The sequence below is a fragment of the Nanorana parkeri genome, unplaced genomic scaffold (genome assembly GCF_000935625.1).
Source record: "Nanorana parkeri isolate BGI_ZX_2015 unplaced genomic scaffold, ASM93562v1 scaffold1976, whole genome shotgun sequence".
NCBI classification, from domain to species: domain Eukaryota; kingdom Metazoa; phylum Chordata; class Amphibia; order Anura; family Dicroglossidae; genus Nanorana; species Nanorana parkeri.
The window spans coordinates 96,438-115,649 of NW_017308244.1; the positions used below are offsets into that span (position 1 = coordinate 96,438).

The 19,212-nt window shown below is 42.1% G+C and overlaps 2 protein-coding genes across 2 annotated transcripts in view; both read left to right on the forward strand.

Annotated features, from left to right (window-relative positions):
• LOC108800276 (vomeronasal type-2 receptor 26-like) overlaps positions 1–1,360 on the forward strand; it is a 32,811-nt gene extending 31,451 nt beyond the window's left edge. The window contains exon 8 of the mRNA XM_018572249.1: positions 453–1,360. Within this exon, the coding sequence (XP_018427751.1) occupies positions 453–1,360 (908 nt within the window). The remainder of the gene's footprint in view (positions 1–452) is intronic.
• Positions 1,361–11,230: 9,870 nt separating this feature from the next.
• LOC108800277 (vomeronasal type-2 receptor 26-like) overlaps positions 11,231–19,212 on the forward strand; it is a 25,058-nt gene continuing 17,076 nt past the window's right edge. Inside the window, exons 1-2 of the mRNA XM_018572251.1 lie at positions 11,231–11,275; positions 14,389–14,526. Of these exons, the coding sequence (XP_018427753.1) occupies positions 11,231–11,275; positions 14,389–14,526 (183 nt within the window). The remainder of the gene's footprint in view (positions 11,276–14,388; positions 14,527–19,212) is intronic.

Sequence of the window (19,212 nt, forward strand, 5' to 3'; positions counted from 1 at the left end):
CCGAGCCGATGCATATGCGCTCGGCTCGGCTGAGCCGCTCGGCCATGATCGGGAGCTGTACGGGTTATTCTGAATAGCCCGTACAGCAGACTCTCGGTTCGAATTAACCGATGGACTCCTGTAACCGAAGCTAGCCAAAGGATTGGCCGAAGCTACGGCTAGATCCTTCGGCAGCTTCGTGAATAGACCCCAAAGTGTGCCTTGCTGTGAGAATGTGAATTTACCTTCCTGCTGAGATCTAGGAATGCACATATGTTTGTGTTCTGAGTTTTCATACCCACTGTCATTTGCAGAGATGAGTCATACAGGTATTGTCAAGTTAACTGACACAGAGCAACACTGGTAAACCAGGTCTGGGTGTCTAAGCTTCAATAATCTCTGGTCACAAGAAGGTTGGGTGGCAGCATTCATTGTACATTATGCACATTTTTCTGTATATTTTTCTTCTACAGATAGTGAAAACTGCCAGATGTGTCCTGAAGATCAATGGCCTAATGAGGCTAGAAATATTTGTGTTGCCAAATGTTATGAGTATTTGTCATATGGGGAGGACATTGTGGTTGTATTGTTTTCTGCATCTTCAGTCATATTTTCTGCTACATCTCTCTGTATGCTTGGAATATTTTTTTGGTTTCGGAGCACTCCTATAGTCAGAGCCAATAACAGGAACCTCAGCTTCATTCTGCTCTTTTCTCTCATGCTGAGTTTCCTTTCTGTGTTCCTGTTCCTTGGACATCCGGTGGATATAACTTGTATGCTGCAACAAGTCTTCTTTGGAATTGTCTTTACAGTCTCTCTGTCTTCTATCCTAGCCAAAACCACCATGGTTGTTATTGCTTTTAAAGCCACCAGACCTGGAAGCTCCTGCAAGAAATGGGTGGGAGTCAAACTTCCCAATACAGTCCTGTTGTTCTGCACATTAATTCAGGTTATGATTGGTGTTTTCTGGTTGTCCATCTCTCCACCATTTCAAGAGTATGACATGCACACCTCTCCTGGGAAGATCATCATTCAGTGTAATGAAGGGTCAGTTATCGGGTTCTACTCTGTGTTGGGTTATATGGGGCTTCTGGCAGCTGTGAGTTTTGTTCTGGCTTTCATGGTGAGGACATTACCGGACAGTTTTAATGAGGCCAAGTACATCACCTTCAGCATGCTGGTATTCTGCAGTGTCTGGATTGCCATGATCCCGGCCTATCTGAGTACCAGAGGAAAGTATACAGTAGCTGTGGAGATATTCGCCATACTGACCTCCAGTGCTGGAATATTAGCCTGTATATTTTTTCCAAAAATCTATATTATACTTTTTAAACCTGAGCTGTACACAAGAAAATCCATGCTGGGAGGAAGAATGATGTAAAATATTCTCATCTTAATACATTTACTCATAAAATAACACACAATTATAGTATTGTTGTTCTTAGTGACTGAACCTTTTTTGTCAATACATTAGCCTATAATTTGAAGTGAATTAATTAATAAATGATAAATCCTTTTAACGCAAAGTGAACTTATCCTTCTTGCCTCTTTCACTTCATATAACCTAACCTCTCCTGTTCCTTTTATGCATATCTACATCAATCCAATCGCTGTGGATCTACTGTTCATTTACAGTCAGCGGGGCTAGCCTGCATTTGTCCTGGCAATGCCTGCATATTAGTGCCGCACAGCCATCTGTGAATTTTGTCGAGGGGCTGTGTCCTAAGGCTGCAGACCATCTTATAAAAGTCTATAGGGCTGTATTGTGCTGGTATGTCTGGGACAGTGAAGACCTGCAGTGCAAAATGTAAAAATAAAGCAAATCCCCGGCCACTGGATTGAGGTAAGTATGCATTTTTAGAAGGGGAGGTTGTATTAGGATAGGTATGGGGAAGGGGCAAAAATTATAAATGCAATCTGATTTAAAGTGCATATTTTCTTTAACTCCTTCAGGATGCCCACTGTAAAAAGCATCCTGTCCTGAAGCAGTTATGCCAAGAGCATGGCTGCTGCTGCCGGATCGCTAGTACATTGCAGCAGAATGTGTGTGTCCCTCCACGACTGCCACCGGCTACCCCGGGCTCTGCTGTCCCCTGTGCAGGCTCGGGACTGGCACAATGGGTTTCCCCTCACTGTTTGAAGGGAGTTCAGCAAGCTCCTAGCCGCTGATCTCTCCTCTGATCACTGGACCTGGAGGTGATGTGTATTGCATCACACCTGTCACTGTTTACATTCTCTGGCTTCTGCAGCAAGCAGGAGAAGCTGGTGGAGCAGATTGCTGCTTCATCAGCCTCTTTGGGGTCCCTAGTTGACATTAGGGGTCAAAATGCAAAAAAAGGTTTTAAAGTTTCCCATCCCACATGCACGCACATACAAGTGCAAACATGCGTTGACCGCGTCTACATGCAAAAACAAAAACATTCATGTGACATATTGCCACAAACGTGTGAGAGCAATATTTCTAGGGCATCAATGTTAACGGTAAACTGTTGATCAGTAAAAGCTTTTACATTGTTGCCTTTGGGAAATTTTGGGTATTGTAGTTTTTTGCAGTTTTAAAGGGTGAACGCAATTTTAAGGCTTGGCATGTTTGGTATCTATTTACCCAACATGACCCCATATTTTTTTTTAACCAAAAATGTTGGTATTATACTCTGTTTCTGTGCGCTTAATTTCATTTTAGGTAACTTTACCGTAAAATACTGGTTTGATAAACATGTGTGCAAATACCGTGCAACATAAAAAATTGCATCTAGCATATTTGTATTCTATGCGGCCTCTGCTTTTAGAAAATATATCATTATTTGGGGGATTAAGCTGTTTTCTAGCCAAAAATTCAGATTTTATCGTGTGTACAAATACTGTATAAAGAAATTGATCCAGACAGCAAGTGGTTAAAGGAAATCAGATTAAAAGAGATTCTGGCACAAAAACTTTGTGCAGTTATATGCTTCCTTTTCCATTGCATTTAAAGTTCAAGGAAATAAAATGAGTTATACTTTTAATCCAGGTTCTTGCTCCTTTGAGGATCTGCAGCTGAGTGATGCAAACATAAGGTACAGTTTTATTAATAGTTAAGGTACTTACTTTAACACCTAATTAAAGTGTCACTTTATTAGACCAAAATAGAGCAAATAAAAGATGCTCATTGTTAGGATTTATAACCTCTTTAAGACATTATTTTGTGTTACATTCCTGTTGCAAGTCCCCTCATCCTATTTATTTTACTGATTTAATCATTAAATCATTTTAAAAAAAAACATTGTGTTGCACACTGTATTTGAAATCCCTGCTGCTTGTACTTTAAAATATTCTATCTCCGTTCATACAGAGTCGCTTTCTACTAAATACAAGTTATTAAAGCATATTCAACTTTTTTATTGGGTCAGTAAAAAATGATAGTGTCTGAGATAACACCACCAGTTAAACTTTGCACTATTACTGGAAAGCCCCACCCATATAATATGGCAAATTACTAGTTTTGTTGCTCTTTTTGCTATTTCTTTGTATTTAAATAAAAAAAATCAGCTCTTGTTGTCATAAAAAACATTATAACCCAGAATCCAGACATGGATGCATGAAAGTATAGTTTGTTGTGTGGGAACAAGTAAGAGAGACTCTGGGTTATTGTCAGGATCCAGATCTGAACCCAAGGTCTCTGCTGTGCCTGGTGGTGGCTCTTTCTGGTGAGCCAAAGGTAACCCTGGATAGCTCCTTGCCTGATCCCTTGCTCAGTCATTAGTGATGCCCAGTTTTCTGCTGAACTCCTTGCTCCTCCCCTGAACTTCCTTTTAAGCTATGGTTCTGCACTTCCCTTTGCCAGATTATTTATTTTTGTCTAGAGATCCCATAGAAAAAGTAAAAAAGTTTGCAAAATATTATTGCGAAAAGAAAGCCTATCTAGACCCCTTCCAAAAAACAATGTATTCACGAAGCTGCCGAAGGATCTGGCCGTAGCTTCAGCCGATCCTTCGGCTAGCTTCGGCCCCAGGACCCCTTCGGTTCAGTAGAACCGAAGGGGTGCTGTACGGGCTATTCACAATAGCCCGTTGCGGACATGGTCCAACCTATGCAGGCAAGGCATGCTTGTATTTTTTATCTGGTGCTGGCCGTGTTATTCAGCCAGAACATACAAAAGAGGTGGTGGAGTGGATAACTAAGCCATCCTCATCCTCCTCATCCTCTGTCACCAAGGCTATTACTGGGTTTCAGTCAGGGGCGTAACTAGAAATCACAGGGCCCCATAGCAAAATTTTGTATGGGGCCCCTTGCAGAGCCCACCTGATATACCAAACAGCCCACCTGAGAGTGACCCTACAGAGCCCGCCATATACTCTCTATGGTGGGTTCTGCAGGGTCTCACGTGGGCTGCACACCTCTTATCTGTCAGCTATGTCCGCTTTGTGGTCGCCGGGCCCCGCCTCCTCTTCCGTCCCCGGGCCCCACCTCCTCTTCCATCATCGGCCCTGTCTCCTCTTCTATCGATGGGCCCTGCCTCCTCTTACATCACTGGCCCCTCCTGCTCTTAGGTCACTGAGCTGGGCCCCACCTCCTCCTTCACTGAAAACGCCGGGTCCAGCCTTTCTTGCAGCAGCTGCTGGCTGTCACAGCTCAGCGGCGGATGTGAGGACGAACGCGCTGCTGCACACATCACTGACAGGTTGTCAGTGATCTAACAGCGGCACCTTTTCACAGCCGCCAGTGAAAGCCAGCACCCTGATATGCCATAGCGACCCTGGCGGCCCGCACGGCATCAGAGGGATGCCCTGGCTGGGCCCCCCTGTGCCCAGGCCCCCCTGTGCCCGGGCCCAATGGCGGCCACAGCTGCCAAAGCGTCCTATTCTGCCTCCTTTGTTGTCCATCTTTGGGAGGGGTGCCAAAGATGGACAACAAACTGTCACTCATGTTCCACCAGCCACAGCTTACTACCACGTTGGCAGGAGTTGCCACAAGGACAGAGGGGATGATGATGATGATGATGATGATGATGAGGTCACTGACTCTACTTGGGTGCCTGATCGAAGAGAGGAGAAAAGTGAGGAGGAGGCAGGATGTCCTTCAACAGCAGCCATAAGAGCAGCCACCCCATTGCATCAGAAGACAGAGCTGCACAGGTGCAGGGTGCTGGTGTCTCCCAGCACACTTCCAGGAGCTCAGCTGTGTGGGAGTTTTTCAGAACATGTGCACCAGACGGCAGCATTGCTATTTGCAAACTGTGTCTCAAGCGGATCGAACGTGGCAAAAACATCAACTGCTTGAGTACCACGTGCTTGAAGAGACATCTGATCCACCTGCCACGCAGCCTGTTGGTCAAGAGCACCAAAAAACGGTCCACACTTCTCGCTCCTCATCTGTCATCTCTACCCCCACTATACATCATGCCATGTCAACAGCCTCCACTGAGAGGGATGATGGTATAGAAATGGGTGTCACAGATCCTTCCACCAAATCTGGCAGCAGCCCTCCAGATGTAGATATGACCAGTCAAATTTCACTGCCCCAGCAAAAAAAACAAAAAAAAAACTGTTCCAGCCATCCACATGCTCAGCATCTAAATGCCATCTTGGCCAAATTGCTAGCTTTCCAACTGCTGCCTTTCCATCTGGTGTACTCTTCCCCCTTCCTTGAGTTTGCAGAATGTGCTGTACCAGAGTGGCAACTTCCCAAATGCCATTTCTTTTCACGTAAGGCCTGTACCAGCATGTGGAAGGCAATGTTTTGGCCTCGTTGGAAAAGGCAGTCAGCAGCAAGGTCCACATTTTCGCTGACACATGGTCCAGCAAGCATAGTCAGGGACATTATATTTCCTTCACGGCACACTGGGTGACTCTGTTTGCAGCTGGGAAGGATCCAGAGGTTGTTAACACCATAGCAGCTTGAGCCAGAAATGGCTGTATGCGACAATGGCAGCAACCTTCTCTCTGCCCTATGCCAGGGAATGTTGACACATGCACCATGCTTGGCACACATCCTCAATTTGGTGGTGTAGCAGTTCTTCTGAGGCAGACCAGAAAAGTCTGTAGCCATTTCAGGCGCTCATTCCCAGCCAGTGTTCGCCTGGCTAAAATTCAATGTGAATTCCACCTGCCTACAATGCGTCTGATTTCTGACATGCCCACCAGGTGGATCACCACTTTGGCAATGCTGAAGCGGCTGCACAAGCAGCAGAGGGCCATCAAGGAGTACCTGTATGGCACAAGGAGAGGCTTAGTGGACCTTGGCTTTTTTCCCCATGTCAGTGGCTGCTGATAAAGGATGAATGCACTGTACTTTCACCATTTGAGGAGGCAACAAGGATGGTGAGCCATGACAATGCATGCATCAGTGACACTATCCCTTTTGTGTTCCTGCTGGAGCATACTCTGCGGGGAATTATGGATAGGGCACTTGAGGCAGAATAGCGGGAGGAAGAGGAGGACTTCCTTTCCTCTCAAAGTCCCCTTTATGCAGAAACCATTCCTGCAGGGCAGCAGATCACACAAGAGGAGGATTATATCAGCCGTGGGGGCATTGAAGCAGAGGATGACATACGGCAGTTTTCAAGGGATGGTTTTCTGTCGTTAGAAACCCAAGGAGTAGTACGTGGCTGGGCGGAGGTAGTGCACAATAGTGTCATTCTCAGTGACCCTGAAGACTCTGATTCTCATGTCTCCTCAAAAATACGGTGCATGGGCTCCCTTATCCTGCAAAGCCTGATAAAGGACCCCAGAATTTGTGGTATCAAGGAGAGGGATCATTACTGGTTGTCACCCCTTCTTGATCCACGTTACAAGCATAAAGTTGCAGAGCTCATCCTACCCTCACAGAGGGAGCAAAGGATGAAACAACTTGAGGATGTGTTGAAGAGAAACTTATGTAACACCTTTCCAGACACTGGTAGGTTACCATAGCATGAAAGAGGTGCTTCTGAGGCTTTGATTGGTCAAAGGAAAAACGGTGGAGAAGGGGGCCGCCTGCCTGATACCTTTAGAATTTTTTTCAGACCTCAGCACCCAGGGATGTTAACTTTAGGCACCCATCAGCAGTGTCTACATCATATGGTGCAGGATTACCTAGGGGCAAGATCAGACCTGGAGAGCTTTCCAACAGACAATCCACTGGCTTACTGGGTCTTGAGAATAGATCACTGGCCAGAACTTACCCAATATGCAATAGAGCTACTGGGCTGCCCTGCATCCAGATTGCTTGCCGAACAGACGTTCAGTGCTGCTGGAGGTTTTGTGACAGAAAAAAGAGTGCGCCTGTCCACAGACTCTGTTGACTGGCTGACATTTATCAAAATGAATCAGTCCTGGTTCAGCAGCAGCTATCAGTCCCCTGATGTGGATGTGACCAATTACATTTATTGCGGATCTGGGATCTGTGGAAGACTGCCTGTGCTGCCTAACTTTTTGGGTGATTATCCTATCTTTAAATGATGTTCTTGGTTTAGTGCACCACCAACAACCAAGGCCCAATTTTTGCGCACACACACGTGACAGGTGCATATAATTTGAATTTTTTGAGCAGGGTAAACCCTGCACTCGTCAAGAAAAACTCTGAAGGGTTACGGTGTGGAGGCACCGCCAACACTAAAGGCCCAATTTTAATGCCCCTGTTGTTTCTTTCATCCAACGTCTGCAAAAGAGACACCATAATTTATCCAAAAATGTATCTAATCTTCTTCTGAGTGTCCTAACATATGGCCTCTTCATACAGGCTGCATCCTCAAGCAGTTGTTTACAAGATTAAGGGAAAACCAATTACCGGGAATTGAAATGTAATTTTTTTCTTTGTAAGTGTCACTTTTTGCTTCAGCAGGTTCTATACATCATACAGATGCGCCACTTTACAGGCAGTTTAAAGGGACCCCCCAGACACGATATGTAAATACATTTTTCATTTTTATTGTTACCTTTTAAGTGACGCCAAATCCCAGCTGCTTTAACCCTTTCGCTGCCAAGGACGTATGGCATACGGACCTACAAAAGTGCTTCCAGCTGGCCAAAAAAAAAAAACATTTTCATTGATTCTTGTTCCCCAGGTCAGTACCCGGATCCCCATACCCTTTTTATGGCCAATAAATAGCATACAAGGCTTCAAAATGTTCTGCCTCCATAGACTTGCATTGAGTTTGAGTTCAAATTCAAACTTTTCCCATGTTCTAAAGTTCGAATTTGAACCGAACACGGGGGTGTTCAGTTCATCACTATTACTTATTGCTGACTTCATTAGTATGCTAAAGCCAGTTGTCATGCCATATAATAAAGATCTTCTTTTGGGAATAATCTAAAGTGGCAAACTGACTGTACAAAGGGTTAGAATGTGATGTTATTACAGGCAGCATTTTGTCATGTCAGAGCGGGAGATAACACTAGGAGATAACTCAGGAGATAACACTACATGAACATTTAACAAATTTACTTACCTAAACTTTCCAGACACCATGGAGGGACTTCAGTTACCATCCAATCACTTTTTTGAGAAAGTTATTATTGTTCACTTTGGACCAATCATAGGTTCCTCATGTAAGTGAATGAGAGTAACTATGATAAATAACACTAGGCCAGGGACAAAGAGGGAGGTTCATATTGGGGAGAAGAGAGAGAGTCCAGGAATTTCACACCACCAGGCTTGGTAATATATATCATGTCTGGTTGGCTCATTATTAAGCATCAACTTTTTGATTTATATCATATTTGATGAATGCATTGCCATTTGTGTGTTAAATATTCAGTATGTCTTCCATGGTGTAGGGACTTTGTTATTTGATATTTGCTGTGTTAGTCTTGGTTAGATGATAAAAGGGCAAAAAGGACTGTTAACTTCCAATGTTGTGTAAAATGTCCTTATCTATAATCAAGCTGTACATATATAATTCGGCCTACAATAAATGTTGTTTAAGCCTCCAGTCTGTGATGTGAATTTCTTAGTTGCCCGTCCCCTATTAAACAGGAAGAAGTGGGCATTGATTAATAATACAGATAATTTTTATTAATATTCATATTATTTGTTTTATTCACCCAATTTTCTTACAGAGATCTGAATTTCCTTTTCCCCCACACCTTTTAATATTGTAACTGAACTACAACACAGCTTTGATATGTTATGTTCTAGGTCAGCATATATTCGTATACATTAAAATTATAGAGTTATTGCTTCTGTATGTTCTCCTTTTCTACAGGGCTGCAGAATATGAGGATGCTATGCACAGCGTTAATATTAGCAATGTGCTGATAGAGAAAAGCTTGTATGCTTAGAGTCTGCATATAATAATAGTGCTGCAATTATATAAAGTTAGTTGCAGTTTATCTTGGGATGAAATCCTAGTAGATTCTATTTGTTTTATTTTACCTTTTTTCTTCTCTAAAAGTAACATTCTCTGACATTAATATCCAGTCTATCAGTAATAAATACGAGCATCTTGTGTTCTCTGTCACATCCTTTACCGGAGTCAGAACTCTCTGTATCTGTCAGCTATGAGGTGTCTGGAAGAAGAGATAGAATTAATTCACACCTATCAGAGATATTGGCACATTCCTTTCAATCTGACAAAACACTTGTTTCTGTTGGCTTTGTGTGTGACACCCTGCGAATGTGACACTCAGAACTCTGTTCACCGATGTGATCTCACAATGAAGAATTATACATTTGAGTACAAATATTCCCAAGAAGGAGACGTCATAATAGGAGGAATATTTGCTGTTCATTCTGGAGTGTCATGGTGGCACTATGTTGGAAGCCAATTCTTAGATTTCATGTGTTCAGCGTAGGTCAAATATAAAGTACGGATCTTAACATAATATCTATAAGGCTTGTTGTGTCATTGTAGAGGATTTACAGTACTCACACCATCTGTTTACCTTGACATGCAAGATTTCAATGAGCACACACACAGAGGTTAATTCATACCTAAACTCAAAAGCAAATGTTCATATATTTTATCTTAGCAGTCCTCAGATGTGGTGGCTGCATTCGGGTTTTTTAGGCTTTTTTCCTTTATGTTCACCTCGTGATCTGGTCAGTAATATTGTTATTTTTTTATTTCCTTCAACAGGCCAAACTGTCCAGCAAAAATAGCAGATACAGGATTGAGACAAACCATTGAACGCTGACATAGATGCTTATAATAGTCATCTTTTATTAATTTATGAAAACTCTGTATCCCAAAAGAAAGAAACAACATGTTGTAACTGTTAGCTGGAGTTTGGATTTATTTGTTAGTGAAGTCCATCTAAATCTGTTACTGTATTTATCACCAACCTCCCCACAGGGTGACAATGATTCTGTCCAAGGGTGGCCCCATTTCTTCTCTATAGAGTGCAGCCACCCTTAGGGCAGGAAGAGTGTTATTGACCGGATCACTGGGTGAAAATAAAGGGGAAAAAATGTACCCACCTCATATAAGGATGTATATTTAATAATATTTAATAATTTAATAATATGTTTGACATAATCTCTCGCTGTGTACAAGTTTATTAAGTTTTTTTAATCTGTGTTGTCAGCCTGCCTTTGAAGTTTCTCCAAGCCTATCTAAGCCCCAAAAACAAAAATTTAATATATTGCAGCTTACCAGTCCTTAGATGTGGTGGCTGCATTAGTTTTCTTTATTTAGTGTTTTTTCCTTTACTTTCACCTGGTTATCTGGCCAGTAAGTCTTTTATTTTTCAACTTCCTTTAACAGGCCAACCTGCCCAGCAAAAGTAGCAAATAGAGGTTTGAGACAAACCATTTAACATTGAGAGGGGTGCTTATAATAGTCAGCTTTTATTCATTGATGAAAAATCTTTTTTCCAAAAGGAAAAAAAAAAAACTTCTTGTAACTGTTAGTCGAAGTTTGTATTTAATTTGTTAGTCAAGTGCATCTAAATCTGATACTGCATTAAACGCCATCTTCTTCACAGGGTGACAATGTTGCAGTACAAGGGTGGCTCCATCACTCTTCTATAGAGTGCAGCCAACTTAAGACAAGAAGAGTGTTACTTACAGGATCACAAGGTGAAAACAAATGGAAACATTTAAGGACTTTTTGGGGAATTTTAGTATGTTTGACAGAATCTCTCACTGTATAGAAATATTTCAAGCAATTTTTCTGACTTTTCTGCAAAGTTTTTCATCTGCAGATCCAGTAGTTCTTGTTGCAGGCTCACAATGTTAAATTACATTAAAACCCTCATATATATATATATACTGCTAGCAATCAGTAGATATATGCACAAACCAAAAAATCTGAAAAATCTCGGGCAGCCACAAAGGATCACAGGGCGGGTGCATGCGTAGTTCAGATCTTAAGTCGGGAGGTGAGAAGAGACACAAGGTAAGTAAATGGAGGCAGCGTGCACCCGCACAGACTCTGTGGCACAGGAAGTGCCAGGAAGAGAGAGGAGTCAGCGCTGGATCAGAGACTGGCACCAGCACTGGAGGGAATCCTGCTGAAAACTACAGGAAAGAAGAAGATGATTGGATCAACATTTAAGGTAAGTCTTTACACTAGCATTGGGGGGGGGGTATCCTTTAATGTCTCTTTAAGTCTTCGGCTTGCAATATTGTCAGCCTGCCTTGCAAGTTCCTTCAAGCTCATCTAAACCCAAAAAATAAAAATGCCATACTGTTACAGTTTATCAGTCATTAAATTTCGCCTGCTTTGTTCTATTCAGCCTTTTTTCTATTTTTTTTTACCTCGTGAAAGAAGACATAACATTGTATTTGCTTTAGTGCAGATCAAAGGAAGTGTGAAGGATGTCTAGTGAGATCAGCAGGTATTTTCTGTATTTGCTAAAAATGTCAGTTGTACTGTTGTCTACCAATCTGATAAGCAGCCCAATGGCAAACTGAAGGAGTGCACATGGCAGGCTGACAGATCTGCTGAGAATTGTGGGGTAGTGGGGTAGTGGCTTAGTGTTGGCCCCCTAAACTGGAAGTTCCGTTACTGGCAGGATTTTCAGGAAAGAAAATTTGCAAAAAAAATTTATAATAAATATTTTCTTAACAAAACTGAATTTGGTGAGTCATGGTGTACAATATATTTTAGGTTTACATAGGGGTCTATTCACTAAGCTGCCATAGGCAGCCGAGTGAATGACCGACCTGAAGTGAAGTGAGCCGAACACTGTTCGGCTATTCACTTCAGGCTGGTACGGCTGATTTCAGCCGTACATCGGCTGAAGTCAGCCATACATTGGCTTGCTTCACATAGCTTCGGGTCGGCCGAACATGCTCAGCATGTTCAGAACATCGCTCCGTGTCAGAATAAAGAAAAAAAGAAACAGCAGTGTTGCTCTCCTTGGCGGCCGGGAGCAGGAGACTGAGCCGCTCGGCCAGGTTCGGGAGCTGTACGTGCTGAACCGAAGGGGTCCTGGGGCCGACGCTAGCCGAAGGATCGGCCGAAGCTACGGTAAGATCCTTCGGCAGCTTTGTGAATAGACCCCATAGACTTTAAGCATCTGGAAACTGAGAATTATTGACAAAAGAAACAAATTCAAAAACAATCATTCTGTATTGTGTGTGAAGTCCAGCATTGTAAGGCCAGACAATTGTTGCCCCCTCACTTTGTATCATGGTTACAGCGGTTTAACCAATAAGGAGGTGAACAGAAATACTGACAGAAAATAGAATTGTATTCCATAGTAGAGTATGAGAGGATGAGTCTCATACTCTACTGGCTGAACTTTTACTTTAAAGGGATGCAGTTTTGTTACATTGTGCTGCACATACACTATGGGGTCTATTCACTAAGCTGCCGTAGGCAGCCGAGTGAAAGACAGACCTGAAGTGAAGTTAGTATTACTAAAGTTACTATTCACTTAAGGCTGGTACGGCTGATTTCAGCCGTATATCGGCTGAAATCAGCCGTACATCGGGTGGCTTCACGTGGCTTCGGGTCGGCCGAACATGCTCAGCATGTTCGGCCGACCCGAAGTGCAGGAGGAGTTTTACTCAGCTGATCCAACATCTGGATCAGCTAAGCCGAAACTCCGGCAGGCTACTCGCTGCTGTTCGGTCTATTCTTATAGATACCGAACAGCAGTGAGTGAATAGCCGAATGCCGCTGAGCTTGGCCGGCGGTTCTGCTGCCATCAAAAAAAAAAAGAAAAAACAAACTCTCCTGGGCGCTCTGGGAGGCTCCCGGCCGCCAAGGAGAGAAACACTGCTTTTTCTTTTTTTTTCTTTATTCTGACACGGAGCCTTGTCAGAATAGAAAAAAAAATTGCCCATAGGAATGCATTGCTGGATTCCTATTGGCTATTTTAATTTGCAATAGACAATGGTAAACTGGCATTACACCCGCCCTCTGCTGCAGTTCTCCATCAGGTCCATCAGCAGAGGGTGGGTGCAATGTTAGTTTGCTATTGGCTATTGCAAATTGAAATAGCCAATAGGAATCTAGCAATGCATTCGTATGGGCAAAACATTTTTTTTCTATTCTGACAAGGCTCCGTGTCAGAATAAAGAAAAGAAAAAGCACCGTTTCCCTCCTGGGCGGCCGGGAGCAGGAGACTCCCGGAGCGCCCGGGAGAGTTTGCTGTCTGGAGATCAGTGTCCCTGGTTATCTGGTAAATGTAAAATAACAAAGATATACTGACCCAATCCTTGGTTCTACCTGGCTACTAGACCTGTACCTGCAGCCTCTCTTCCCCTTCCTCTGTGGTCCAAGGGCCTGTGATTCATGACATATAATACAATATACTGGATGTTAGGATGTTGAGGGACATTCCACCATTGGCGCTAAAGGGGAGAGAGGCTGTAAGAACTAGTCTAGAAACCTGGGGGAACAGAGGATATGGTGAGTAAATCTTAAGCCTTGCAGAGCGGGGGTATCCCACTGCAAGGGTCAAGTTTTATTCTGCACAGAGTTCTTCTGTAATGATTTAACAAGAATTATATTTAAAAAAAGGATAAACTGATTCTCTTGACTCCTGTCCCATGTTTTCCAATTTATCTTTATACCTTTTGAAATAAGCCTGTTGTTTTTAAAAGCAAAGGCTGAAATTTACAAAAACACAAGAGAATAAGTCAGAAGAGTGACTCCTCCTCTTCTCAGTCCTCTCTCTTCCATACAGATCAGTCTGAGGTTTCAAACAGATGGAGCCTAATGACAGACAGCTTCTACTGTGTGCTCTCTTTTGGAAATCCATAATGCCTTGTGACTACTGTGTTATAGGTGTGTTAACCTTGATCAATCTTGATGCAGATAGGGGGAATCTTGTCATCAATTGTTTCATAAGATCTGGAATTTAGATCTGGCCTGGCAAAACACATGTTTTTTTTTTTTTTAGAGTTAACCACAGAGAATACAGACATCTCCTGGCTTTTATCTTTGCTATTGATGAGATAAACAGCAGTCCAGATATTCTGCCCAATGTGACTCTGGGATATCATGTGTATGATTCTTGTGGAAATGTGAATAAAGCTACAAAGGATGTTCTGCAGATCTTATCTGGACATTCCAAGACAGTTCCAAATTATTCCTGTATGGTGCGGGGTACAGTGGCTGGTTTCATCGGAGACCTCAAATCAGATACCACTCTCCAAATGGCTCAGCTTTTACATCTATATGGTTACACACAGGTAAGATTTTCAGACATTGAGCAGGGAATGTTTCAAGATTGTAAAATCAAAGCTCACATCTCATTACTGGTAACATATTTAGAGGACTTTTGTTAATTACAGGATCTCTCAGACAACAACGCCAGATAAATCCATTAATACATTCTATAAAGTCACTGTCACTCAAATTATCTTTAAACATTTTATACCTGCATAGAAGTAAATTAATACCTGTGTTCCTTGTTGCCCATGCCGATAAAACCCAACTATAGTGATGAGTAAGCCACTGCTGAACTATTTTCCAAGACAGATACTACTCTGAATGTTGATCTCCTGGATCTCATCCCAGAGTTTGGTGGTTCCTCCTCCTGTGGTTCACTCATTACAGGATACAAAAGTGATATCTCGGTCACATGAAGAACCACTAAGCACCTAGGAGATCCGAGAGATTGACAGTCCTGGAAGAAAATCGGAGTGGTTTTAGTAGGGTGGGCAGCAGGGGGGTAAAATATATTTTCCTACTTTACAGGTATGGCATTTTTTAAAGGCAAGTGAGTGACTTCACTTAATACCTCAAAAGGTGGTAATTAAAATAAATGTTGTAGATTTTGTTGGTTAGTCTGTATGTACCTGCAGCAGCTGATAATGCAATTGTGATATAGCCAAAACACGTGCTCTTTTGAAGGGCAATGGTGTGACAATTATAGCTCAGAGCTCACCACTAGTCCGCCCCACAACCACACACTCATATTGACCCATCACTATGATAGGCTGCCTCACTGGCCAATAGTAATTTGTAGGATTTAGGAAGAGGCTGGGCAACATTCATAGCTAATAGAAAGTGTTGAAGCTTTACCTATCCAGACATCTCAACTCTCCCGGAAGCTCCGGGAGTCTCCCGCTATTAGATAGCGGCTCCCGGCCGCCCGGGAGATAAACATTTTCTCCCGGAAAGGTTTAATCTGCTCTATCAAGCAGATTAAACCTTTCCCTGCGATCGTTTTTTTTTTCTTTTCTGACATCGGGAGCCGCGGCCCGACCGTCAGTCAGAAAAGGAAAAAAAAGGCATACGATTGCATAGCTAGATTCCTATTGGCTATTGCACTTTGCAATAGCCAATAGCAAACTAGCTAATGCACCCGCCCACTGCTGCTGTCAATCAGCAGAGGGGGACCTGAATTTTTCTATCAGGTCCTCTTCTGCTGATTGAAAGCAGCAGTGGGCGGGTGCATTACCTAGTTTGCTATTGGCTATTGCAAAGTGCAATAGCCAATAGGAATCTAGCTATGCAATCGTATGCCTTTTCTTTTTTTATTATTCTGACGACTGCAACTGTCAGAATACTAAAAAAAAGAAAGCCTGCAGATACCAAAGAAGCTATTGCTTCCTGTGCTATCTGCCATCATTTCAGGGGGGTGCTCTCTCCAAGCCCCCCTAACCTCTACTCCGTGGATGGGGGGGGGCACCTCCCGGAAATGAGAGGGACACCTCCCTGAAAGTGCTTCTTTCAGGTTGGGATCCCTGCCTATCTGAAGAATCTATTACCGTATTTGTTTGTTTGCTGATACATAAAAGTGATCAAGCTACGATTAAAAACATCATGTCAGATTATCTTCTGCTGTCCATATCCCATTGGGGAGATTTCATTTCACTCCTTGTCCTTATGAGAAGAGAGAGAAACATTCATCAAACTAAAAATCCACCTCCTAAAAGAAACCTGACAGTGTGTATGTATAGCCAAACCTTGTTTTCTTGTTTTGGATAGAGTAGGTTAGAACCCTGAATGGTTTTTACTATTGTTCAGGACTCCTTCTTACCCTTCCTACTTCCTGTTCTGCTGGTAACCTTTAAAAATACACAAAGAGAAGGGAACTCTCCAATAGCAACACAGACAAAGTAAAATGATTGTCTTCAGTAGAGTAGGGGGAGGCTAAAACCACTGTCAGATTTGTTATGTCTGTTTGTGTCCCTGTTGGTGATTTGTCTTTACTTCCTGTCTGGTGAAACTGTTGGCAGGAGGACAGGAAGTGAGTATACATCTCTGTGACAGAACCCCAGAGAACAGAAGTTCTAACCTTTCCTCACACAAACGAGAACCAAAAAAAGTTTGATATACACTTTAATGCAACAACCATTTGTTCTTTCTCTCTAGATTAGTTATGGAGCTAGAGATACTTTACTAAGTGACAGAAATATGTTTCCAAACCTTTTCCGGACAGTTCCAGATAATGAGATGCAATATGTGGCCATAGTGAAGTTACTGAAAAGGTTGAAGTGGAACTGGGTTGGGATCATTACATCTGATGATGAATATGGAGAGAGGGAGATCCAGCAACTCAGCAAACAGTTAACTAATCATGGAATTTGTATTGAATTTAAGATCATGTTATCTGTGAAGAATTATAGGAAAATACCTCTAGATCTTCTGACATCAACTACTGAAGTTCTTATTATTTGTGGCTCAATAAGCAGAACTTATTATTCATTTTTGTTGCTTAGCATTCCTTATCACAGGTATAAAACATTTATTATTCCTGATTCTTGGTCAATGGATGAAGATTTTTTTTTTATCAGTAACTGCAGCTTGGTGTTTTCAAGTCCTGATTCCTCTATAGTGAGAATGGAGGAATATTTTGATAGTATTACCCCCTCAAGCCGTCCAGATGACCCAATACAGGAGGATAGTCTCATAACTGAATACCGCTGCTTTTCAAAAAATCCATTGAAGAACTTTATGATCCCATTCACATTTTACTATTCTGTTCGTAACTGCACTTTGGAGAGTATTAAATATAATTTAAATTATCCAGATGATAAAACTCCTTATAGAGTGTTTCTTGCAGTGAACTTATTGGCTCAAGCTTTGCATGACATATATCTCTCTTCACAAATAAACGAAAGGGAAACTGAGATGAGGTTACCTAGCCTTGTGCATAAGGTAAGTGAATTCAACTTTATATACACTATGCCTTTGCCCATTCAAAGCAAATTGTCTGTGCACAGGGGCCTCCTAACGCTCACAAACTTACCTTGGCATCTATCCATTGCATGTGGCCCCTTTCCTTTTATTAAAACTCTAAAACATAAAAGACCGTTATGTACAGCTTCACCTTCTTAATATAAAATATATAGTAAATATCACTGCTTCTACCTCAAACCCATGAGGCTTTTATCCTTTACCACTCAACAAATAAAACACTATTGCTAAAACTACACACTCTAATATATAAACCCTCCCTTCATTTGCCATTACACATATGTGTGAGGGTTTGATAGCCATTCCTGTGAGTTTCAATACCATGTTATGTCTGCTGAACTATGAAGGGATTTTAATTAATTGTGTTTTAGGTTTACAACTCAGCAACTTAATTGCTAGATTGATGATGATTGCTATGGTTCACATCACAGTGATGGTGCCGCTGTATCAGTATCATTATGACTTGGTTTCTATGAATCACAACACACTTTTGTGATTTCAAAAGACTGATGAAGGTTAACCAATATTTCAACCCAGTTTGATAGAAAGTTGTTGGTCAAACAGTAACTACATCCAATCAGGTGCAGTCACTGCCTGCCGCCACTACTGTATTTAGGAGGTCTTAGGTGCCATGGCTGCCTGAATACAAAAGCTGGTATTAAATAGAACATTTAGCTGTCTATGGGTACCCTTAACCTGAAGATACTTTTTTGTTGAAGAAGTCATTATATTTGTAAACATATAAGAAAGAAGTCCTCACTTAAAACATTATAGAATATATTTTTATTAGGGTTGCACAGATACTTTTCGAGTACCAGTGCAGATACTTGGCATTTTCATGAGAACTACCAGAGTTGGAGCGGTTGCAGCTGGGACCTGGCTCTGGCACTCCACCACTGTTCTGAAATCATTAGACTGTATTGTTTTAGAAAAACTGTCACTTGGCAATAAACAAAAATGTATCAGTACTCGTACTTGTAAGTACTCGGCAAGTACCAGTACTCGTGCTCGCAAAACTGGTATCTGTGCATCCCTGTATTTATATTTATAAAAACAAAATCATACATTAGAACAGAGATGTATAAATCCCAGGAGCTCCGTGTGCTCCTTACAAATGACAGCTGCCTCCTAACTTTTGCATTTTTCTCTAGTTTAGTCTTGGAGCTCAAAAGTATCGGTACACGTACTTGTACCGAGTACTGTACTTGGTATCTGTGCAACCCTAATTTTTATTAATTTTATTCCATATTTACACATCCCAAAAACAAACTTATTGATCCCAACCCCAAAAAATGTTACCAATATATTAACAGTAAAAAGGTGAGAAAGGAGCAGATAGGCCCAATAAAGGATGAAAGCGGGAAGCTAGTCACAAATGACAAGGAGAGGGCCGAGGCGCTGAACGCTTTTTTCTCCTCAGTATACACTCGGGAGGGAAACGGGTTTGACACACATGATAAAACTCCCAGTTTAACTCAAAATATACCCCAGTGGTTGACAGAAACCGGGATACAACAAAGACTTAAAATGCTCAATGCAAACAAAGCAGTGGGTCCAGATAACCTGCACCCCAAGGTACTTAAGGAATTAAGCCAGGTTATAACTAGACCATTAATCCTAATTTTTAAGGACTCCTTAATGACTGGTAGGATCCCCAGTGATTGGCGGAGGGCTACGGTAGTCCCAATATTCAAAAAGGGGGCTAGGTGCCAACCTGGGAACTATAGGCC